Below are 25,912 nucleotides of genomic sequence, written 5' to 3' on the forward strand. Positions count from 1 at the left end.
TAGCTCCTATGCTATGTTTCCAATGGCAGCAATTTGGAGGACAGGTATAAACAAACCACAAATATAAATCTCACTGCTTCCATATTGTATTGTGCTTCCATATACATATAAAAATAAATATATAAAAATATATATATATGTGTGTGTGTGTGTACATACACACTGCATGTTACCTGCAAAAGCAAAACTGTGATTCAGCTCCTGTGCAGATTTTATACATATGCAGGTAAGAAGGGAGATTTACAGCAAGGGTTTCCTCCCTCAAGTAACTGCCCTCTTTCTAGTTCCCTATAACTTACTGCTTTTCCCCTTAACATCCCATCTTTAACTCCCTCAGGTCTTCCTCTGAGTTTGCACACGACTCCTATTTTGAAACAGTAACTTTCGTTCTCCAGTACAGGTACTTTTTCAGTTTATTTGAGGTGACGGCTAAACACATAAGAACACAGTCATCCCTATGCTTAGGAAATGAATATGTTTGATGAATTCTGAGGTACAAGATGCACCATGAATCCATTTTCACGGTTTTGTTTTTAATCAGGACTTAATTCAAGTTAGCTCTGAATGAAGCCTTAAAAAGATCTGCAACTGCCAGTGAACCGGTACTTTTTCCTATTGAAATCAGCAGGAAGGAAGGAAGAAGAAAAAAAGACAGAGAGAGAGAGAGAGAGAAGAAGAAATACTATTAATCAAAGTGATCGATTCCTCACTAAGCAGTCAAGTATAAAAGCCCCCAATTGATCTGGGAGATCAGGAATAGTGAGAAAAATAGTTTAGAAGATCATTAGCCTTTGTCTTTTAGCTACATATGCATTAGAAATGGCACTGCCCTCACTGGAAATTATTAGAGATAGTTCAGCTCAGGATTCAGTGTCTGAAACAGACTTAGCTCCAGGTCAGCATCCCAACCCTACTATCTGAGGTTTTAAGATCTCAAGAAATAACTTTTTCATAACCTAGCTATGTTGCTCCTACAGTCATGCAGGATTGCACTCGCTTTCTACCCTCACCCCTTCTTCCCACCCCAATTCAAACAACGCCAGGTACAATACAGGCAGCAGGATGCAGGCAGAAAAACCAGAGTCAGAGAGCAACGGCTCCTGCGACCAGCCGCCTGCTCCAAGAGAAGGAAGCCATCGGCTGCTCTGAACGAGCATTGCCCAAGCGAAAGCAGAGGTATCGCGTGGCCAGCACGGACCAGCTGGGGCGGCTGAGCTGCTCCTCCACAGAGGGGAGATGGGAAAGCACACCAGCAAGTTCCCACTGTCCAGCATTTCGACCTGAAAATGTCACTGCTGTAGGTGCAGTGGCTCAGTTGATGTGAAAATCTTCTGTACCAGAGCCACACGCCTACTACTCTGCAGCATACACGGGTAGGCAGGTAAGGAACAAACACCATTTGTTAAAACACACCGTTCATCCTTTCTTCCGTGTTAGGCTAGAGAATCAAAGCTGTATCAGAGCCCTTGATGTATATCCCATTTTTACTATTAGACTTACGGCCTATATACAGAAAACTTTACTAATGAGGACTCCATTAGAACATAGCTTCTCCATGTCCAGCTCTTTTTCAAAATTAATGCTAACTTGCAAGGGAATCAAAGTCTATGCTCCATTTACAGAATGCAGAGAATATATTAGAACTTGTTGAACAAAAAGCTGAAATATTTAAGAAGCATTACACAGTGAGCTCTTAATTTTTGCCAAGAGCTCAACAAATAGACACGTACGGTTTCTCCTATTAGCAGCAAACATTCACAAACAACCTGGTAACTCTTTTAGTTTCCCTAAAGGGGAGTACGGTTATACAAAACTGTAAGCACACACACAGAAACCTAGTACTGTCATTTCAGCAATATCAAATTAAATTACATTGGTTAAAATAAAAGTCCCTCCTGGAAATATCATTTATTCGTATTTCTCTGGGAGACACCTCTAAGAATTCTGTCAAAGCAGCTGAAAAGTATATGAGCATCAATTTTTACAGAATCAATAATAATATAATTCTTAATGATATTGAACACCCCCCCCTTTTTTTTTTTAATAGTTTGTTACGAGATTTCTTTTACTGTCATTTTGGCAGACACTTTAAATGAGCAACATTTCAAGGCTAGGAAATGAACGTACTGAATGGCATGCAAAGTCAAATCAATTTTGGCAAATACTGTGGCCTAAATAGCAAGGTTAATTTTCAACAGTGTATATAACATTTAAGATAAAGTCCGTTTCTTTCTGACTTTAATATGGATTTATCATATTCAGTCCAATGTTTCACACATTGGAAATTCAGTTCTTATGGTTTATCACGGTACAATTTCTTGAAAATTTTTTCTTTTTTCTTTAAAATTTCTTTTCTTCATTTTTCAGAGCTGTTGTAGGGGCTATCACTGCAAATATCTTCTGGCTGAATAGTAAGAACAAAACACTAGTTTTAAATATGGTGAAGTGTTGTTTATTTTTTAATTAGACTACCAGGGAAGTCCCAGAATCTGTAGCATACAGACTATACAGACACTATAGTAAACAACTGCTCCATTTACCTTACGCACAATTCAGAGGTCCTATGTAAGAGTCTATACTGGGGTTCAGTCGGGGGCAGAGGTACCTGCTTTGGGGCAGGGGCACCTTCAGACCCCATTACTGAGGTGTTAAGAACACTTAGAGGAGGCAGTCTGAATAAATCTCCAGTGAACGTTCAGAATGCTAAGCCTAGTTACAACATTTAGGATATTCCTATTAATTAGTTTCTTTCCTCATTCTGCTCTATTATTAGTACAACAATAATCCGAGAGAACATATTACTAATATTTACTACTGTTTCAGTACTATATCCACTGTCAATAGAAAGGCCTTTTTTCTTTCCTGCCCTAGCTAGTTTCATGGAGTTGTTAAATTCTGCAGTGCAGTTTTGCACATGGCTCTTTTTAGAAAATGATAATGTTCCATTTTCTATTTTATCGGAAAAATGCAACTCTTTCCAACCTATTTTTCCTAGTGATTTACCAAAATTTTCTTCTTGAACTTTAGGACATGACTCCTTATCTCATTATCACTGTGTTTAGACATACAAAATACAGTGGATCACACCAGCTTTCTCACAAAACCTCGTGCAAAAATACAACATTATGGTCCCCAAAAACATAATTAGTATAAACTAACCTTGAAAGAGATACATAACAGAAGAATAAAACAAATTTAAAAGTAAAAATAAACTATTTAGTCTTATTTTTCTTATCAAGTTAACACCTTTAAATGGAAGCCATTTTTAATTAGTCTCTCTCCTAAGCCAATAGCTGCATTTCCTTTTGCCTATTAAGGCAACTTAAAGCAAATAATTGAAATAGGGTGCTGGACTCCAACCTTTTTTTTTTTTTTTTTTTTTTTTTAAAAGTCAAATCACTGAACTCAATCATTGACTAAGTCCTGCAACCTGAGCTCAGAGAAGTGCTCCCACCTCCACACACACACACAACCTTGAACACTACTGCTCTTCAAGTTCAAAAAATACGTTTGAGCTCGTTCTGCTACTCCAACTGAATGACCAGTTCATTCAAACTGAAGAAACATATTGTGTGTTGAGGAAATGGGAATTTTGGTTTCTTTTCATTTGTATAAATTGGCAAGAGACACCTACTTCTGCAAGAGTACTCATGCTCATTTCACAGTATAACAGCTGAAAAAATAATACTCTAAATGTTAAGCTATATACTGCATGAACAAACATGGGAGTAGTAGAATATTCTCCTCATTAGGAAAAAGATGTACCAAATTACATGAGTGAGAATCAACTTCCATTTAACAACCTTCTTTGAGGTATAAATGGAAAACAAAATTAAAATCTACTAGTTTAAATCTAATGTTTCTTGCTCACTGACTTCAATCTTGATTAGATTCAACAAATTCAAACCAAACCACCTTGATTTATTTTGGGCCATTTAAATCTCTGTGTTATACAGTCACTTGAAAAACTGTTACCAGTTTGATAGTTGTTTAATTACCTATCGTACACAGCATACTGATGTTCCCAGGCCAAGGTGGCTGCCATCCTCTAAACTTCAGCATAGAAAAGTTGCCTTTTGACTGTTTCTTATTTCAAAGTCCATGCAGGAAATTCCTATTTCCTGATGCAATTCTTCCATCATTTCAGCGCAAAATAGACACAAAATGACAACAACTACGGACAATTTTAAATAACACAAGTTAATTTTACTTTTCAAGCTTTCATTCTTATACATTATGCCATATAACCATGAGCAAGGGATGTTTATCCTTGCACAATAGGGGATAAAAAATTATGAATGTATTTTGAAAGCAAATTAAGTGGAAACTATTGCCAATCATTGTAGCATGCTTGGTGCTAATACTGTTCCCCAAATGACCTGGTAGATGAATGCGGCACTGCATATCTAAAAATTTAGAGCTTAACAAAACATGTTTCAGTTTTATCAGCCTAAGACAGCTTGGTCCAAAAGGTTGAACCAATTAAGCTCCTCACTTTCACTCACCAGATCACACCTCCTAATGACTTTTCTACAATAAAAGTGATACTCTGACATGATTTTTTTTATTTTGGTTTGTTTTCTAAAGAGAGTCAGCTTTTTGCTTCCAAATCATAATATATTAGCAGAAAATAAAACACTTAAGACCAATCAAAAAAGAATTATTGCATACTCTCCTCTAAGCATACAGTTGGACTATGTTTGCCATGGCTCAAGTTCTCAGGAAACGCTTAAAGCACATGTGTTAATGTGCTTTAAATGGCTATAAGAAAAGGGGCTAAGTTGACACACATGAAGTTGGTGAAGACTATTTCCTGTTCTACTCTAGTAAGGATTGTACAAAGAATCTCGAATCTGAAAAGTCAGCCTAAAAAAAATGAATTTCCAATATAACTTGGAGAATACAGCTAGAGAAGTTTTTATTCTGACAAATGAGATGCTACATCTTTGAACATCTAGCAGTTTCAGAGCAAGTCGAGGCTGCAATCAAAACATCCATTAGAGTGCTCCACGTTTCAGAACAAGCAAGCAAGTGGTTGTCAGTGCAGCCAGTAAATCACCTGATCCTATTACAAAATCAATTACTGCAGCACATTTCTATTGCTACACAACCTGATGATGGCAAAATGATATTGGATAGCTACTGCAAGGTCAAGAAAACTGCTAAGAACACCTGAAATCTGTCTTTTTATCACATAAGTTCAAATTATAAAGCATCCTGTTAATGGTATATTTTAATTTTTGAATATAGTTACCTTCTTTGGCTGACTGAGACATTCAATGGACAGTCTCTGCAACTGCTCTGATGTATGGCTGCAAGATAGCAGATCGGAGCAGCAGGTCGAACAGCCCAGCCTCTTCATTAAAGAAGAAATAATGCTGCAGCCACAGCCACACATTGACTTGCTCATCAGACGAGTTTATTCTTAAAGAAATCGGGACAGTCGGCGTCCCGTAAACGCTCAAAACTGCTCAACCGCTTCATTCTGCAGCTCCCTGGCTGAAATTAAGACTGTTGAACTGAAGGAGGAGGGAAGAAGGGGAAAAAAAAAAAAAAAAAAAAAAAGGCACTTGTCCAGGGAGCGTCGGCCCAGCCCATCATCAGCAAGTAAACGCGGGCTTTAAAAAACGTGCACGTTGTGCCCGGGACTCCTCTTTGCGGAGCGCCTCCCCGCTGCCCGCCCGCTGCCCCTCGGGCCGGCCCCGGGGCCACCTCCCACTGCCGCCCCGTGGGCTGCGCTCCCCTCCGGGGCTGCCAGCTCTTAGGGCTCCACCAGTCCAAACGACAGGCGAGAACGTCGAGCCCTGTGAGGCGGCTGGGCTCCGCAAGTGTCTTTTTGCACCACCTTAAAAAAAAGATAAATAAAAAAAATTTTTTTTCTTCTAACTTCAAAAATGGGAAAGCCCTGAAAAAAAGCATGCTGGGGTCTAGCTAGATCCTGAAATAAGAATGGCTGCTAGGAAGCTGTGTGAGCCAGGAGGACATCAGGAAACAACAGCAAAAATGTAAACGGAGGAAGAAACAAGAAGGAAAGAATTTGAAGTAGAATGTCAAAAGGTAACAGAGCCAACTCCCGAGAGAAGTTACAGGGGCGGCTAGCATAAGCAGCTTTGATAAAGTCTTGGAGGAGTCCTTCACTCAGAGAAAAAAGGATCTGGAAGCAGCAGAACTCATTCAAACGAGCAGTCAGACATAAAAAGGCCTTCTAAAAGCAGTATACTCTGGTTGCAATAGTGAATACCTTTCTAACCTAACGCATGCAATTAACTCACTATGAGAAATATCTCATTTTCAGGAGATACTGGTACAATAACCATGTAATTTTTCCTTCCCATATTTAAAAAAAGATGCAAGTAATATTGTAAAAAGCTCATTTTAATTGGTTTAAGACAGTATGCCATACTGCTTCTAAAAGCAGAAGGTCTCACATTAACACAAATGCTTAACCTGATTACAGGATAATCTGACTTGAAATAATTGTCACTTACATTTATAGAGCTATCATGACTTGCCTGGTTCAATAGCATCCTCTTTATCAAAAGGTTAAGAAAAATGCAAGTGACATGAAAGCAGCTTAAATGAATACATTGACAAAAAACTTCTTGTTTTTGCAATGCACTGAAAGCTTAATTTCTCTCCTGCTCCCTCTCCCCTCCCCTTTACTGTTTCTCTCTTCCCCCTCCCTTTCTTTGGTTTAAAGCTCAACTGAGCCTCTCCCTTCACCTTGCTCTGCCCTTTCGATATCCGTGTTTCCATTAAATCAGTTTCCAGTTACATCTATATACGAGCATGCACAACAAATTGAACAATAAAAGAAAGCCTTTGGTAGATAAAGACTAGAGATGCAAACAAGGAAAATAATGCAGTAACCTTTTACTCGCCTGCTGGAGGTACTGTCTGCTGCACAGAATTTTAAATCCTCATCTGCAGATGCAATTGAGCTGGTATTGCCAAGGACTTTGCTCTTCCTGTGCTCATTCTACACAGCTATTCATCGAAAGAGCACATTATATAGGAAATTTAAAGTAATATCAGGTGAAATTACTCAGATGGCTAGAAAGGAGCCAACTTCTAAAAAAATCAGCTATTGCACATTACAGAGATATGTCAGACACATTAGTGAAGAAAGTCTTATTGCTGATGCATGCTTGCCAGCAATGTGCAGGATGTGGAAGCAGAGAGAGCTAATGAAAAAAAATTAATACACAGATTTAAAGTGCAAGGATCATGCTCTTATGCTCAAAACTTCACATATCCTGCATACCACAAAAACCTCTGTTCACAAGCTTCTATTGTTTAGAAAGCTAAGAAAACAGTGGTTAAAAACAACCCTCACATCCCCCCACTTCAAAACCTGGTCTCTCAGTAGACTGCAGATAAGTTCCAATAAAAATATTCATACTGTACACACAGTATTTCTAATAAATGAAAACCCTACCTTTTTCTTTTGGCAGCATACAGTTAAGGATCACGCTATTATATTTCTTAACAAGGGACAGACTAAACAAAAACAGCTGTATTTTGGATAATGGATTTAAGTCTAATCAGGTTACAAAGTACAGTTGTATCTCACTAGAATTTGTATTATTCTTAGCAGAAATGAAATGCCGCCTAAGAATATAATAATAGCAGTAAAGCCTGCTATTCATTATTTATGATTTTTCCCCTCCTCATGTCAGCTTCCTTAATGTACTATTGATTCTAGGATGCATGCAGATAGGGCTTGTGACAGACAAGCCACAGCTGTATAGGCTATCTGCAAAATAAATATTTTTAGGAACATCTAATATTTTTGCTGAACATCTAAGCAATAATACTGCAGAATTTGCGTTTCTATCTACGGACAGTGGAATTTAAGTCCCTCTGATAGTGATGTAGTTCAACAGAGAAGAACAAGCTTTGTTTTTCACCTATAAATGTCCTATAATGCTATTTTAAAAAATGAGAACAGATTTGCTTAAATTTCACATTGCTGTTACCACAATATTTTGTTTCTTCTACTTTTCTAGCATCTGATTCCAGAAAAATTCTCAATACATCGGTACTCCGTCTTTCCTCTGAAGTTAAAATTGGTTGCTATTAGTTTTTTTCATTACTTCCCTATTTCTAAGTGAAATATTACATATGTGATGTTATCCTTTATAGTATTCATTGACAGGACAGAGTCATGCAGACATCATCCTTGGAACTGTTATATTTCAGAACACCAGTTACTTTTACTAGTATATTAACTCTCACTACTTCCACAAACTTGGTCAAATCTGAACTTTAAAAAAAAAAAAAGCAGGATTGCTTATGGTTTCAAAGGAACATTTATCATACTAATAAAGCTTCCTTGTCATAGTCTCCATTACAAGCCACAGCTGTTTTTAAAAAAAAAAAAAAAAAAAAACATAACGGAGAGATGATTTCATGCTGAGCTAAGGCTGTACTCTCTTGTATGCAAAATCTAAATGGGCAAACAGCCAGACACACTCTTAGTTAAAGAGCCTGAACACAGAATGCGGAAAAGACTGTAGACTATGAAAAGCATAAGTAGTAATGAAAAAAAAAAAATGTGCAGAATATATACTTCACTATATTGTTCACAATAATATATATAGAAACAATATATTAACTGTGAAATAAAGCTCCTGAACAAACAAATATATACAACTTCCTTACATCTTTAAGAAATAGCAAGAGAACACCAGAGAGGCTATATGTGTAAAGGGTTTGGAGAGAGAAATTTTCTGCAACAGATGAATGAGTCTTAAACTCTTTGAAAGAGGGTATGAAACAGCAGAGAGCTCTGGCTTGTTTGATGGCCTGGCCAGCTCCCTCCTTTTGCCTGCACAACTATCTAAGTTCCACTGTCTCAGAAAGTAAATCCAACATAACACAGCCATCTAACATTTTACTTTTCAGAATTATCAAAAAATAGCTAATTGATATGTAAGCATACTTCCTTGCACTGAATCAGTCTTCTCAAAGTTGATTCTTAAATTATTGCTAAAAAAAACAGCTAAGCTTTCAATACATAACTAAATTTTAATACAGTCAGACTACACATCTGTTTGTGCAAGACAGAAATTAGCACAGGATAAGAATTTAGGCATTTTTTTTAATTATTTTTCAAGTGAAGATGACAGCAATATGAAGGAAATCCTTCAAACTTAATTAAAAATAATACAACTTAAGAATTTATACTGTCATGAACTATTTTTAAGCTATGTATTTCATCAGAATCCTAAAAACTGCTTGACATACATATATCAAGAGCCCTTTCATATACCAGTATGATAGGCAAATAGATACAAGACAGTTTCTAACTGAAGGTTTACTATGGGTAATAAAAAACTTTAAATAAACGATTCAAGTTGAAGCAGTAAATTGCTTTTAAAAGACGCATCTCCTGCACTCTGAAAAAATCAGAGAGGATTCTAATCTAAAGGTGCCAAATTTTCTTTGGATGTTTGGACTCTCATCTCAAAAACGATAAAAAAACAAAGTAAAACAAAACCGCACTCTTACAAGTTCACTGACCCTACAACAGGGCACTTTCAAAGCAGTTACAGGAAGGAATTCCCAGTTTCAGTAGCGTGATCCAAGACACAATGCAACAGAAGTGGTTTTCAGCTTCACCAGCCTTTCTCAAAACCTTGCTAGTTTTCGTTTTTTATTTGGCCAAGCAGATACATGGGTAATCAAACTCAAACTCATTCTTCCCCCTCCCACAAAAGAGGAGCTACAAACAAGGGTTTCCATTCCAGAACTGCATAATTTGTACAGCCTAGTACAGGGCAAACACTGGTCGTACTTCCTGAGACACCATCTCGTGTCCGACTTCCTTTGCAGATAACAACTTTTCTGATTTAGAAAAATGACATAAAACAACACTCCTCCCCCCAAAAACCTACATTGATACTCTTCCAAATTTCACCTATGGTGATAAAAGGAAAAGCAGTCCTAACATTCATGGTACCAGGATGTGTTTTCTTGGGCTCTTGAGGACGTTGGTGGGCTTGCCACCTTCCCATGAGCGGCACAGGCATGCGGCCAGAACCGTACCTTCCAGGGGCACAAAAGCATCGTAATGCGAGCAGTTTGGGGATCCGCTTTTTATTTATATACTCTGAGGAAAAAAATCCATACCGCTGCCATTCTGATTTCCTAACAACATTCACTGTGGCTAATGCAGTGACATAGCTAATCAACTGAACTTACAAACATTCACAGTAGAGGTACGTGATCATCACTAGCCCTCCAAATTAGAGGGTCCCTTTGCCCACAGGTGTGTTCATCACACTGCCTTATCAGTAAACTCTACACTCTGCTCATATATTCAGTATTTACCTTGCAGCTACATGGACTCTCTCTTAGAAGGAAAAAAAAAAAAAAAAAAAAAAAAGAGGGTGCCTACTTGTTCTTGACTGTTTTAAAGAACCACTGCATCACTTACCAGACTCGGGCAGAGTTTGTTCTTTATACCCAAGAGATACCAACTGCATTTCTTTGCCTTTGCTACAACATTTCTTCTAGCTGAGGCATTATTTGGCATTTACTGCAAGCTGATGCTATAACGAGGAAAGTTGTTCCTGCATATGATTAAAGTATTCTGCATATTTATTTTTATGTACTCAGGCAATGAAGAAGTGGATCACTTACAGGTTAAAACCCAGAAAACTAAATCTAGTCTTTACTCATACCAAGCAAGTGAGCCTATGCTCTTTGAAACTGATGCTGCACGCTAGATATTTTGCTCCCATTTCCATTTGAGCTCCTCTTCAGCCTAAGTTACCCACTTCGCAAGTGGTGGATCTCAGTCCATGATTTTGTCAAATACAAATACACTGACAGTGTGAAATGCTTTATCCTGCTCACTGAAAAACACTCAGGAACAAAGGCTACGCTAGACAGAACTCTTAAGTCCACTGAGCAAATACATGGATATAAGGTGTACAGATGAGAAAGAAGCAGTCTAGACAAGACAGTGAAAGAGTGGAAAGAATTTAACATTTCCTTTAGAGTTAAGATATTTTGCACTCTAAAATTTAATCCCTCCAATCCACAGGAGCTGCAGTAAAATTTTTGAGAATATTCTGTATTTGCTCTTACTTAAGGGCCATGCATAGGCTAGTCTCCCTACTCTTCTGGCTGTGCAATACCCCCACATAGCCTTTCTCACTCCATGGTTTCAATTAGCTTTACTCTAGACAGGCAAGGAAGCAAGCAGCAAAAAAATAAAAAAGGAGAAATTACTAACATCTCTTTGACCAGGGCTGGGCCTCCCAGCCACAGGTCCTGCCTCGCCAGCTAACTTCCCTATACTCTCCACAAGGGGCAGCTTCCTCCTCCCATCATATTCAGCTCTTCACCTGGGCTGACTCCCTATTTAAAGTAAAATTATGCACCTTGAACCTTTAACCTTGAACCTTGGCACTTGCCAAGATGGAAGAAAATCCTTTCTGTAGTCTCTCATCTATATGAGAGAGAAAATGTTTAGCCTGGACAGTGTGTATAGTCTGATGAGGGTAACCACAGTGGGGCTGTGAGGATGTCTGCTTAGAGAGCAGGAGATGATCCAGTGACAGATTTCTGGATGCCTTTTCTAGTGGACTGAAGGACAACAGATTTTTAATTTGGCTTGAGAACTAAATCACTTAGCTTAAGTAGTGCTGCTGATGGACATGTAGTTTCTAGCATTAGACAGGAAGCCTACATTTGAGTCATAAACACAACTGTCAGCAGCCACTGACACCAACTTATGTATAGAGCTAGTACAGCTAGATATGCGCACATGTGCACAGGAGCTGTTCCTCTCTTCCAGTCCTCCCAAACGCACTTACAGTTTTACTGAGTGGTCTCTTACCCCTTCTCTTCTCACCCTTCCCTAAAAACCATCTGTACAAGACACTTTACCACACAGCACAGGAAACCAGCCAGAGAATATAAACCAGCTAAATTCAAGAAGTCAGTAATCCTTTGAGTAAATAATAAAATAAATTCACATTACTGTAATTTACTATTCATTTTCAGTGCGCTAGAGTTTTACCTCATAAGCATTAAAAGTTGTGGAAGATACCCCATTTGTCTGTTTTTAACAGTTGTGGATTTGCCTCCTCTGGAGCTCAGGGAAGCAGTTTGGGATTGTGGAATAGGTGTATTAGCTCACTGCCAAATCATAACTGAGTATTGAAATAGTTAATGTTTTCCTCAGAGGTAAACCTCACTGCAAGCACTGACTATTTCTCTCTTCCAAAGCTACTGTTTCAAGCTGTCTGCTGATTTAAGAAGGTAACGCTATCAATTTATGCTTGGTACTCCTTTCTAAAGGTGACTTAATTAGAAGCATTACTCCTTTTCTAACAAGAACAACAACAACAAAAATTCCTAAAACCTGTAACAAGAGAATCGATGTTTTACAGAAAGAGGGATGCTATTATAAAACTGTAGCCTGTAATATCACAGAGAAAGCAAGTGGCTATTCCCTTTGCTGCAAATTTCGGGGCCTCCCATTTCCATTACAGAATCACAGAATGGTTGAGGTTGGAAGGGACCTCTGGAGATCATCTAGTCCAACCTCCCTGTTCAAGCAGGGTCCTCTAGAGCATATTTCCCAGGATCACATCCAGACGGCTTTTGAATACCTCCAGGAAAGGAGACGCCACCACCTCTCTGGGCAACCTGTGCCAGTGCTCTGTCACCCTCACAGCAAAGAAGTCTTTCCTCAGGTTCAGACAGAACTGCCCGTGTTTCAGTTTCTGCCCATTGCCTCTTGTCCCGTTGCTGGGCACCACGGAGAACGGTCTGGCCCCATCCTCTTGACGCCTTCCCTTCAGATACTTGTACACATTCATGAGATCCCCTCTCAAGTCTTCTCTTCTCCAGGCTCAACAGGCCCAGCTCTCTCAGCCTTTCCTCACAGGACAGATGCTCCAGTCCCCTCAGCATCTTCGTAGCCCTCCGCTAGACTCGCTCCAGCAGTGCCATGTCTCTCTTGCACTGGGGAGCCCAGAATTGGACACAGTACTCCAGGTGAGGCCTCCCCAGGGCTGAGTAGAGGGGCAGGATCACCTCCCTCCACCTGCTGGCAACACTCTGCCTAATGCACCCCAGCATACCATTGGCCTTCTTGGCCACGAGGGCACACTGCTGGCTCATGGTTAACTTGTTGCCCACCAGGACTCCCAGGTCCTTCTCTGCAATTCTACTTTCCAGCAGGTCAGCCCCCCAGCCTGTACTGGTGCCTGCCTGGGGTCATTCCTCCCTAGGTGCAGGACCCTGCACTTGCCTTTGTTGATCTTCAGGAGGTTCCTCTCCGCCCAGCTCTCCAGCCTGTCCAGGTCCCTCTGAATGGCAGCACAGTCTTCTGGTGTGTCAGCCACTCCCAGCTTAGTATCATCAGCAAATTTGCTGAGGGTGCACTCTGTCCCTTCCTCCAGGTCATCGATGAATACACTGAACAAGACTGGACCCAGGACGGGCCCCTGGGGGACACCACTAGCCACAGGCCTCCAACTTGACTCTGCGCCATTCACCACAACCCCTCTGAGCTCGGCCATCCAGCCAGTTCTCAATCCAACTCACCGTCCGCTCATCTAGCCCACACTTCCTGAGCTTACCTAGGAGGATGTGATGGGAGACAGTGTCCAAAGCCTTGCTGAAGTCCAGGTAGACAACATCCACTGCTCTCCCTTCATCTACCCAGCCAGTCATTCCATCACAGAAGGCTATCAGATTGGTCAAGCATGATCTCCCTTTGGTGAATCCATGCTGACTACTCCTGATCACCTTCTTGTCCTCCACATGCTTAGTGATGACCTCCAGGAGGAGCTGTTTCATCACCTTTCCAGGCATGGAGGTGAGGCTGACAGGCCTGTAGTTTCCTGGCTCCTCCTTCTTGCCCTTCTGGAAGACTGGGGTGACACTGGCTTTCTTCCTGTCCTCAGGCACCTCTCCTGATCTCCAGGACCCTTCAAAGATGATGGAGAGTGGCCTAACAATAACATCTGCCAGCTCCCTCAGCACTCGATGGAGCTACTACTGATGGAGCTGAGGGTGAGAACAGCATCCCTTTCAGAACATTCACAATGTCTCCAGTGGAAAAAACGATAGTTTTTCTACAAAAGTAGTGCAGAATACTAACCAGAGACCTCCTGCCACACCCTTAGCATAACATGCCTTTGACTTGGTGAGGCTGAAACATTCGTCTTCAACAGAGACTGTGATCCCGCTTTGTATAAGGGTGCCACAAATAACTTATCCTGGAAGTTTCACCTCCCTGAGCGCTGGTCACCTTGTCTCCTGGGGCAAATGGAGAAGGAACAGGCTTAACCTTACATAAACTTACATTCATGTGTCATGAAAGCCTAATGCCTGCAAAAAGCATCAAGCCTGGCGTGTATGAGCAGACTGACTGCACTGCCCATTCATAGACAAGTCCAGCCAAAATCACAAGGAAGGGAGCACGCTCCTTCTCTGGCTACTGGAAAAGGTACTGTGCTCATCCAGCTAGATACATGGGCATCATCCCTGGGGAGAACAAACTAAAGAGGAGAAAGGCTCTTTCGTAATACAGTCAACCACTCAATACTGAAATTAACACGTGTCCAAGTCAAATCACACCCTAACACAAGAGTACAGGTGAACTGCATCTTTTTTGTTCACTGATGTCAAGTATTATTAAGAATTATAAAGTTCTTTTAAAAGTGTAACTTATTTACTCTCATCCATAATCTAGGCTTCATAGGGCTGCAGATATAGGTCCATTTTATGAAATCTAGTCTCTCAGCAATGTTCTTTGAAAATGCCACAAGAAAATAAGAAATCTAAGATTTGTCCATGGCTGAATAGACAGGAAAGCAGTCCTTCACTTCCTAGTTTACAGATGTGAATATTCCAGATAAGAAACCTTGAAAGCTAATTTCAAAGTTAAAAGACAAGTAAAAGAAAAGCCTTACAAAGAGCAGTGTTCCTCCTGTATTTCAGGTTAAAATCAAGAACCACAATAAACTTATTCCAATCCTTCCCAATCTTCAGGCTGCTGCAAACAAGTGGATTGGCCTTTAGTACATTTAAGACACAGAAGACTCAAAGATGACTGGCTATTTCAAATAAAAGCTTATACACGTTAACAGTACTGTCATATGACAACAAACATTTTTGCCCCTTTCCTCTACTCATGCCTCATCCTGTAGACTTTACTAAGGCAAAGTATTTACTAGAATATTTCAGAAGGTAATATTTAGATCCTAAGTCCTTAATGACAGTCACTGCCAAATGTGTTTTCATTACCCCTTTTGGAGGCCATGGTCCAGATCTCACTACACAATCTCACCCATGGCTACAGTTCATGCAATCTGTATGAGTGAGTCATGTGGGAAAATGCTAGCTTAACACTAGAAGGTTATGAAAGTTTAAAAAGCTATTTTTTAATTTAGATAGAAGCTCATAATAACACACAACTATGTTCCATATCCCTTACTTTCTGGTGAAAAGTTAGGTCTTTTTAGTAGCTGAAGCTGGCAATAACATCAGAAAATATTAATGGATGTTGACATAGCAGAATGAAAAAAGTATCTTCTTGTTCACTTTTTTCATATGAGATCATCAATGTGGTGAAAGGGAAACAGAAGAATGGAAACACTTTCCTCCAGGTAAGGAAAAGTGAAGGTAATCCAAAGCTATCAGTCAGAGAAAGTGAGCATTCTGCACTAAGACTAAAAGAACTTCAATTTTGAAAGTAAAACAAATAAAAATACAAAGTCTAATCTAACTCAAGGCATCAAACAGAAATTACACCCTTTCATCAACATCCTCCAACAGACAGAGTCAAAAAATTCCACATACGTATAGATGTCTTACAAAATTGCTATATGGGAATGCACATTATATCAGTTCTTGAGCTGGGCTGAGTAGCAAGGAACAACTTGCAAGGCCATACCACATGTATGGCTACTATACCCCAAATTTTGTAATACATCCTATAATACTTTCATCCATGTCTTCTTAACCACATAATAGCCATAAAAGCCATTCTTCCAATTTCTTCACTTCTTCAAAAATCAGAAACTGATAGAAAAAGAACTGAAGAAATAGCTAATTAATTTAAAAAAAAAATCAAACACATTTGTTAATTTACTTTGTTATCAATTTATCTTCAGGAGAGAAGAAAAAGGACAACTAGTTTCTCCTCACCTCTTTATCCCGTATGATGTGTTTTCCACACAATAAAATCAAGGTCTTGTCTTATTATATGCTAACTTAATCTAGACAACAGGAGTTAACAACAACAGTACAGATTCTTCAGTGCTGGCTTTAAGTGTGTCCCAGAATACAAAAGTGAAATACCCTTCATCATTAAAGACATTGATTAAGCAGACACTAGCACGGGCATATTAGCTCACACTACAATCGCATCTTAATTTTTGCTGAACTAGATTAACTCAGTGTCAGCGTTCACTGCAGGAAACAAGCTCGCCTGAGGCTGCTGCAGTTCTACAAACACCGGCTGGCCACAGTACCACTTACCTAGCTTCAAAAACATACTTCATTGCCCTCTCAGGTGTTTCTACCCCATGCCATCCCTTGCCTCGTGCTGGCACTGGAATTTCTACAATGCATATAGACTGCAGACACATTTTAGATTTTTTCTATGTAAATCAGTTTTAACCTGGAATAGATCCACAAACCAGTTCACTGCATGAGTGCACAAGATCTTCTTCCAGCAGAAGTCAAGAGTTAGGAGCAAAAGAACTTGTTTCAGAAGCACTGCCTACCTAAAAGGTATTCATAAAACTGTGGCCCAACATTACAGTTTCATTCTTAGCAGCAGTGAAGTTTACACCCCATTACACAGTCTTCGGTCCCTAACTTCAGCCCCACGCTCGCCATACACAGAGGTATACAGAGGGTATAAGTGTTCATTTAGACATACGAGGAAGAACAGGAAAATTGATCTGGCTGAAAAATAACCCAGGAAAAAAGGCAGCCACATTTCATAAGATCACCAGTTTAGATCACTGCGCCATTTTACATATGACCTTGTCAACGTAAGATGAACGTGGATGACTAGGCAGAGGGAAAAGGAGAACAGGGCAGATGGAGGAGGCCAGGGGGATATTGCTGCTTGAGCCAGCAGGATTGCCATAGGAATTCATGTACAACCTACCCATGGATGCCATGTGCAACACTGATGAAATCATTTGTTACTCCATCCCTCACTTCCCCGTCTATAAAATGGAGCAAACAATACTTACTTATGCTTACAGCTCTCTGGTAAGAGAAAGAAGTTAGAGACTGCAAATCTTTTACTTACTAAATTAATTAGGAGGGAATAGAAAAGGAGGGATACAATTCTTCTTAAAGATAGGGCAAGAAAAGCAGCTGATGGGAGAAAAAAGTAGTTTTCTTTCTTTTTCCTGTAACTGAAGTAGAAGGAAAATAAACGTTAAGGTTTGGCCATTATGGAGCCAGCTTGCCACAGAAAAAGTAGTGTTCAAAACCGAGAACAGAATTGCAACAACAGATGCTCCCTGTCTTGCTCAGTGGAAGAGCTGGATGCCTCCTAATACGCCACTCAAGCAAAGACTTTCAAAGGACTCCACTTAACTAAGGCTGCCTTTGCATTTGACTGGCAAGCAGACCAGGAGGGGAGATTATTACAGGAGGGGAGAGCAGGGGGAGGAGCAAAAATGGACTTACAGCTAGTAACCTCACTCTGAAGGATAATTAGCCATCAATACAACATCCTAAACACGTTTTGTTATTGCAGAAGCAAAAAATTTACTTCTAAATGACAGCCAGGCCTTGCATTTTAAGCCTCATCATTTTCTTCGATGTTAACAAGCTCTGATTAATAATCAGGATATGAAAGACGGATTAAGTAGTGAGGTCAGAATGAGGTCACCTGTGCATAAGCTGGAAGCCAAGTTTTACATACCCGTATCTCTTCACACGCACTAAAGCAGATAGTCTAAACCAAGAAGAAAACCACACAATGTCATATAAAGTTTAGTAAGTTAAAATAATTAACAGGAAGCAGAAATATGTACACAAGAACCTGCTAAGTCATATCTACATACCTTTTAACAGTGTTTACTTTTATAATTAAGAGCATGTAGTCAATTTCTCTCCAGTTCTGAGCATTTTTTGTCCTAGAATATCCAGTTTACAAGTAACCTTCAGAATATATAGAACTTGTTTGTTTTCAAACTTCCAGGAATAATTTTTCCCTAAAGCAACGCTGAGATGAACCAATTAGTATACAAGTATATGCAAGAACCCTAAATGACAACTACTTCAGATTCTGGGTCGAAGAGGAGAAAAATTAGCAAAAAGGCACCCACACCACTGATCCCGAAGAACCAATACAGTTTATTGTTCCTGTTAACGTTATGACGTTGGCTGATCGAGATTTCACATGCAGATTTGAATAAAGACTCAAGAAAATCATTTTACTGGACCTATGACTTCTGTAAGAGTTAATATGCTCTGCAAACCCTTGACAATGATACTTCCTGATCTAAGAACAGCATAACAGCAGATAGCACAAAAGGAACTTTTACCAATATAATTTTAAGTTGTTACTCGCACCACAGAAATGCTTGTTTTTATTAACGACTGTAGAATGGCTGAGGTGGTACACTCAGCGCATCCCAAACAACCCATTTCCGGCTCAGAGTTTCTTAAGTGTCATAGTAAACAATGTACCATGTATGGAGTTCTGCAGTATCTTGTTATACCAACTGAGTTTTTTCCAGTTGGAATGTGGTCCATCTTTTTCTTTCCTTTTGCACAGTCTCCATTCAAACACAAAACTCAGTTTATTTCAGATACTGTAGTATCGTAAACCAGATGCTGAAGGACAAAGGTAAGGTGAAGTCTGGTTATGACAGGCAAAAAAAGTCCTGAGCAAACCAATCCACTTCAATTAAATTAAACACATTACTTACTCAATGTAACTAATTTATCAGTTGCTATTTACACCCAAGGATTCATGCACTACAAAACATTATTTTTTTCCCCTTTTGTCACCTGGTATAATAAGCTTCCCTCTTCCTCCCCCCACCCACAACAAGCCTTCCCTTACTCTTATTCTTCGACCATCACAGCTACTGTGATATTATGACATGTTGTATCCACTGTTCAGGATGCCGACAACATGCTACATCTCACGCATTCCATGATATGTAAACTATAAATAAATGAATCTAAACCTCTTTGGCACTAAGCTTACAAACTGGCAGAAGAGAAAGCATATACAATCTGGCACAAATGTTCATTTCTCAATGAATAAGATTGAAATCAGCAGGACACCATTAAGAGTTTTCCCAGGTTGTTTCTTGGAGCTTTTTAAATTGAGACATTTTCAATGTTTCAGTTTTACATGAACACTATAGCTCTAGATTTCATCCGCCAGGATTGGCTTTATTAAAAGGCACAGATAATATTTATTTGTTTTCTATGGTGTATTTACTCAGTCAATAACTTTTCCTATAAAGGACTGCAACTGTCCTCTCTGTATTATTCTAGTACCTAGAAATGATACCTGCTTCCATAGACCTGGTCACTGTGATCCAGTTTCCAGACCCCTAAGGATCTGACTTCGAGTTTTCCTGACTTCACTGGGCAGCCAGTCTTCTGGCACAAAGCTCCTAAGAGCTGGCGTACAGAATTATCTTGAATGCAGCAGAGACCTTTCAGAGCAGCTATTTCCAACCATTTTAAACACTCATTCTAGGACCATCTCTGCCTATTAGGCTAAGCTAAAAAAAGTGGTAGCATCTTAGGAGTATGTCCCATGAGACGAAATTCTTTTAGGAATTCTTCATGTCATCTTCAGTATTTCAAAATGCTATTTTATTGGCTGCTCCCTTCTTGCAGGTAATTTCTATTCTTATCCACAAGTTTTTCTACTCAATATTTGATCCTGGGCTATTTAATATAAATGACTCTTCATGTCAATCAGCCACATGTTGAATCCATTGGCCAAATATCAGTTCCAGCAAGGAGCAGAAAACTTTGTATTAACTGTGTACAAACAATGCCTATAACTACTAAAAAGGGGGCGGGGGCACCAAACTGTTTTCAGTTGTAAGATTCTATTTTATTCTAGTATTTTACACAAGCAAAAAAGCTCAACTAAATTTAAGGAATCATTTCCCTTAAACTTTTCCCAAAAGAATCATTCTCCAAAGTTTATATCCAGCTAAATATTTCATCATTCTCCAGTAGCTGGCAATTCACCATGTACTTCAAAACTTCAGTTGTTAAAGAGACCACTGCAAGTCATGTCATTAAATATTTATATATTTTGCACATAGAAACTGAATTATAAAAGTGGCATTCTGACCCAAACTAAATTGGTGCCTGTTTACCTTAAAAATCCTTGACTGTAAATTGCAACAGTTGAGGAACTGCTTCATAAGCAGCTCAGTCCACAATGCAGACTATGTTCTGTAATATCATTGGTTGTCCCAATTTAGACCACTCCACCAAGCAGTCTAAAGCAGAGCTTAATCCATAAACTGCCCTGTAAAAGGACTTCCCTCACCCTCCCTGCAAGCAGATGGCAGTGGCCCTTTTCAAGATGACTAGATGTTTTCATTTGTGTTGGAGCAGTAATGACCACTCTTCAGCTCTATCCCACTGAAGGCAAGTCACCCTCCTACTGCTCTTTCAAGGAAAAGACAAGAAACAGAAAAGCAACCTTCGTTGCAGAGACGGAATAAAACACATTAAAGAACAAAGAACTGACCATCATATTAAATCAATAGCTGCAATGTTCTCTTAGCAGAACAGACTTTGGCAGCTAAAAAAAATTTTTCATGATGACCAGCCTGAGGACATAGGGGAGTAAATGTGCACTAAATGCCTCCTTGGAAATGTGTTGTGGTTTCCAGATGACAAAAGAAAAAAGTATATGAAGTTACTAATTCGTGTTCTCTCATGTGTAAGTTAAGGAACAGAATTATAAATTCAACTTGTAATTTCTATCTATCTAATATGTTATAAAACATCTGGGATCATTCTGTGAGTAATAGCTAAAGAAAGTACACTTTTATTTAGATATTCAAAACACATCTACCTCAAGACTTGTCCCAATAGTAAAGGTTACACAAAAAGCTAAAAAGAATTTTAAAATAGAGTTCCAAAGAAACAAACATTTCTGATGAATCAGGAGTTGCTAAGACTACTAAAAGCAAGCAACAATAAAAAAGCATTATTTTGGAATGACTGTCCCAGAAGATCCTGTTTCAAACTCTGACTTCTTTTTCACTGAGAATACTGAAAAAAAAATTGGTGTTAAATTCTTGAAATAAAGTTACTTTACAAGCGAAATGTGAGACAATGGTGCAGAAACAATTTTGCTGGGCAACTTCACCTTTGCACATCTTAGCAGAAGTTTAAACATGTCAAATCATCATAAAGCCCATACAATGCCCATAATCTGCATAAACAATAACACAGGCTCACAAGAGGTTCAAATATGGATCAGATTTAACTGACAGATGAAAGCACACCGGCTGCAACAGGTTCTGTTTTATCTCTGTATTCCTAAAGCGCAGGAGACTCCTGGCCAGATCCACTAAGCACCTTGTAGAAGCTCATTCAGCAGCGACCAAAAACTAACAAACCAGAAGGCTCCCGGGAGGGCAATGAAGAGTTTTCTGAGCTCCTGCCTGGCAGCAGAACGGACAGATGGGCACTGTCTGTGCTCCCTTCCATAGCTTAGATCTCCTGTACGACCAAAATTCCAAAGTTTTTTTGAGTTCAACCTGTCCTGTATCACGTACCATAGAGTGAGTAAGAATTCTGTACAGATTCTAAAATTACTAAAGACTAATTTCAACAGCAGAGGGAACAAAGAACATTCCATCATCATTTTACCCTAATTTGGCTTTACTGAAGGCAACTTTCTCTCCATGTATCAAAAGTTCCAAATATAAGTAAGATATCACTCCTGTGAAGACAAACTTCTTCCTGCATTAATTTACACCTAACCGAGCATTTGTAAGGTATAAGCTATTTTAATTTATACATTTGTTCAAAAAGGTCCAATATATTAATTTTCAGATCTTAAAAGGAATGGACTAGAAATATTTTCACGTAACTTCTTTTATCCAGAGTCTTTTACTGTCACAGAAGAGTAACAAAAAGTCTTTAACTTTGCATAGCAAAGTGACAATCTATCCTGGAGAGAGTCCTTCTTGCAGATTCTTCTTGGAGGCACACAGTGATAGGACAAAGGCAATAGTCACAAATTGCAACAACAGAAATTCTGATTAGATGTACAAAAAAAAAAACCACAACATGGGCAGTCAAACACTGCAGCAGGATGCCCAGAGAGGCTATGGAGCTTCTATTCCTGGAGATATTCAACATCATCCTGAACAGTGCTCTAAATAACCTAACCTAAGTTGGTCCTACATTGGGTAGGGGGGAAGGCACGCGCGCTGGAATAGATGACCTCCAGAATTCCCTTCCAATCTAAACTACCCTAGTAGTCTATGAAACTGAAAGGAGGATTACAAAATCATTTCAAATGTCCTATTATAAAACAAAATATTAATACACATACACTCAAAAATCAAGCATCAGCACTCTATCTGGAGTAAAAACGAGGGAAGAGTTGTAGAAATTTTTTTTTTTTTTTTTTTAGATAACCTCCTCCTTGCATCCCCAGGATTCTGTTTTATCTGTGTATAATCAAAATTGAGGTATCTTTTTAAAAATATGTCAATAGTCAATAACATCTAATTAAATAAAAATCCTAAAAATCACATTTCTTATGAAATGCCATGACTTGCTTTTACAACAAAGTAGATAGACTTTTTAAATTTGATCAAATGAACTATACTGGTCTCAGTATTTTAAAAACGATTGACAGATGACTGCTAAAATAGGTAGAAGCCATAAAAGTTTAAAAAAAATAAAAGGTACAAATAGTATTTGATGCAAGGGTGGGGAAAGCAGCCATAAAGAGATGAGGCCAGTATGATCTAACAGGTAAGAATAGAGGCTACCAAAGCATGATACAGGCATCACTAGTGACACTGAAGCCACTTCAAAGCTGTACAAACTCCACAGAGTAGGGAGCATGTACATATTCTCAGAGCCAGGAGACTATTGCTCCTGCTGCAGGAGGCTTCCTACACATGCACTGAAGTGCATCCTAGCACTCCCCCCACAGCAAAAAGAAGGGAAAATCCAGGGAGCTCTGACAGGAGTGAGTAGAAGCTGAACCTCTGACTCTCCATTGGATTAGTCCTCAGCAGTGAAGCGCTGACCTCTGTTACTGACTACAGAGCCAGATTTTCATTTTGCCTACAAAAAAGTTGAGACATAAGGGATTTCAGCAATCTCTAATCCAATCTTCTACTCAAACGAGGGTCAACACTGATTTCAGACCAGACTGCTCAGGGCTTTGTCCAGTCAAGTCTGGAAAACCTCTAAGGACAAGGTGAAGGTATGCATTCTGCAGGTCCGTCAAAGGACGTAGATATTTACAAATAAGGATATAAGAAAAACAGAACGCTACAAGCGGAACGGGAATGGACTTCAGTAAATGCAACTGCTTGGGCAATTAAAAACAAAAGAGAAAAATCTAACGAGAATGATTTTTGAAAATACCATGTAATTGTTAACAATATAAAGCAAATGGCATTAAACATATAAACAACAGCACAGAAAACATTTCAAAATTACTCAGATTGGCCTGGAGCCAAGAGTAGTTGCTGTCTTGTAATTGCTGCAGTGACTCCTAAAAGCATTGCTCAAATGCTTTGGAAATGCTTGACATACAAGAATAAAACTCAGTATGCAGCAACAGTCTGAGCTGATATAGCATGAGCAAGACTGCATTTGTCAAGGCCTGCTAAAAGGATGCTGCAGCAATTTTGATACCAGACGATGAGAGCTAGGATGAGAGGTTTAACTATGTGGATAGAATAGGAATCTCACAGATTTTCTGCAATGTTATTGCATGTGCAAAATGACAACAGCAGTTTCTCTGCTTCTGAAGATATGCTATTTTTCAAACACATACTAAGACAACGGGAGGCATCGCTGAATGAGGGAGCACACTTTATCAATGTTTCTGGCAGTCTTTGTCCAGCAGGCTGCTACAGATTTATACAATCAGCTTTTTGCATCATGGATCCCACCTTCAGGCACAAAGTGCCCCCTTCCCACCTTCACAGATATGCAGGGGGGACAAGGGGGCATTTCTCAGAGCACCATTAGGTCTGGCAATGCCCTATCAGTGAACAGAAATAGTGAAAGGCCTGGGAGGAGCCACTGGGAGGAGCTGTAGCCACAGACCATTTTAAATCCTTGCCCTCCACTCTGGAAAATGCAAACGCGGTAACAATTCTCATTCTTGCACAGTAAGTTTTCTGCAACTAAATTTCTCCTGTCTTCCTGCCTTGATAACATTTCACAACACAGCAACTAGACTCTGACTTGAAATTCTGTTTAGCAGAGACCCACCTTCTCCTGACATCCAGAAGCTGTAATTAATCATGCTTTTTCTATAAGTGAAGTTTATATTGAAACAAAATTTTAGAAGTTGTGAGGTTCAGAGCAATAGTCTCACCCCCAACATGCTCATTTCAAATGAAGCTATGACATACGACCCAATAACTTTAGAAATTGCCATTTAAACATGAAACTGAAATCATTAACTCAAAGTAGCTTCATTTAGTTAGAGAAAAAAAATAAACTAATGCCATCACCTCAGCTGCTTACCATCTTTTGAATACAATTTACTCTTGTAACTCTGTAGCATTTTTTCCTGACCACGATAAAAGTGCATTATAAAATTTCCTGATATAAACTGAGAAATTCACTATTTCTCCTAAATTCCCACCATCCTGAGCAGCAAATAGAACATCAAGTCCATTTTTTGCTGAATTAACTTTCAAGTAATTTCACAAGTTTTCTTCCAAGTGTCATTATGAATAAGCTACTTTTGTCCTCTGCTTTCTTTCTGTTTCTATCCAGTATTATAACATCCATGTTGTCTCCTCTCTATGTAAGCTATCAGTATTTCACTGTGCCTTCCAAAAATCCACAAAGAGTATCTTCCCCCTTTTGAGACCATGATTTGAGTCAACCTTTAACGCTAGAAAGAATAAGAATTTTGTGGTCTCATTCCACTACCTCGTGAAATGGGACACACTTCAAAGCCACTGCTGTTGAAGCTGCCAGCTTCAACACACGAAAAAGTGACTGAACAAGCATGGAGAACTAATTCTAAGTTTTACAGAAAAGTCAACTTTTGGACATTAAAATGGTCTCCCATTTATGGTCTTCCCTAGGTCAGTCTCAAAATCTTGTCTGAAGCCATATTATAGTAGCAAATGAACAGAAACGTGAAACACAAATATGAAAAGAGACCAGATTCCCTGAATCCTAATGTGTGAAAACCAGACTATCTTAACTCATTCAGTAAGATTCTCTAAAAGCCATAACACCATTCTCACCAAAAGCTGAAGTACTGCAAATGCCTCCCAAAATATTACCATTCATGTTTACTCCTTTCGCCACACACCTCCCTCACAAATCAAAGGGAACACTAACAGAGCATTCACAGCCTTACCTAAAAATACAAGAAACAATGACCAAAAGTCTAGAAAGGTAGCTCACAACAAAAGTCTGAAGTAATTGGAATTGTTCAGTTTGAAGCAGTGCCTCTCTACCTCTGCTGTAGCTGAGCCTAGGGGACAAGATTTAGCATATCTCCTCCCACTCTGTGCTCTGGGGCAACGATCATGTCTTTCACGTTCTCTCCCTGGGGCCCTGCAACTGTCTGTTTCTCAGCCCCCCAAGCAGAAGCGTTCCCACCTCCAAGAGCACATTGCCAAGATGAGGCCTCAGTTTTCATGGCTCTCCTGTAGCTGCGGTTCCTACTGAGCGAGATGCAAGT

At 39.4% G+C, this 25,912-nt stretch overlaps 1 protein-coding gene across 3 annotated transcripts in view; it reads right to left on the reverse strand.

The window, feature by feature from the left end:
* Positions 1-25,912, reverse strand: part of FBXW7 (F-box and WD repeat domain containing 7) — a 191,148-nt gene that overhangs the window by 136,980 nt on the left and 28,256 nt on the right. The window contains exon 1 of one of the 3 annotated variants that reach the window (XM_068942290.1): positions 5,255-5,371. The exons of the other annotated variants lie outside the window; for them this stretch is intronic. Coding sequence (XP_068798391.1) covers positions 5,255-5,362 — 108 coding nt within the window. The 5' untranslated portion in view covers positions 5,363-5,371. Of the gene's footprint in view, positions 1-5,254; positions 5,372-25,912 lie in introns of those variants that run through there. 3 annotated transcript variants of the gene reach the window in all.

The sequence above is a fragment of the Struthio camelus genome, chromosome 4 (genome assembly GCF_040807025.1).
Source record: "Struthio camelus isolate bStrCam1 chromosome 4, bStrCam1.hap1, whole genome shotgun sequence".
Lineage (NCBI taxonomy): Eukaryota > Metazoa > Chordata > Aves > Struthioniformes > Struthionidae > Struthio > Struthio camelus.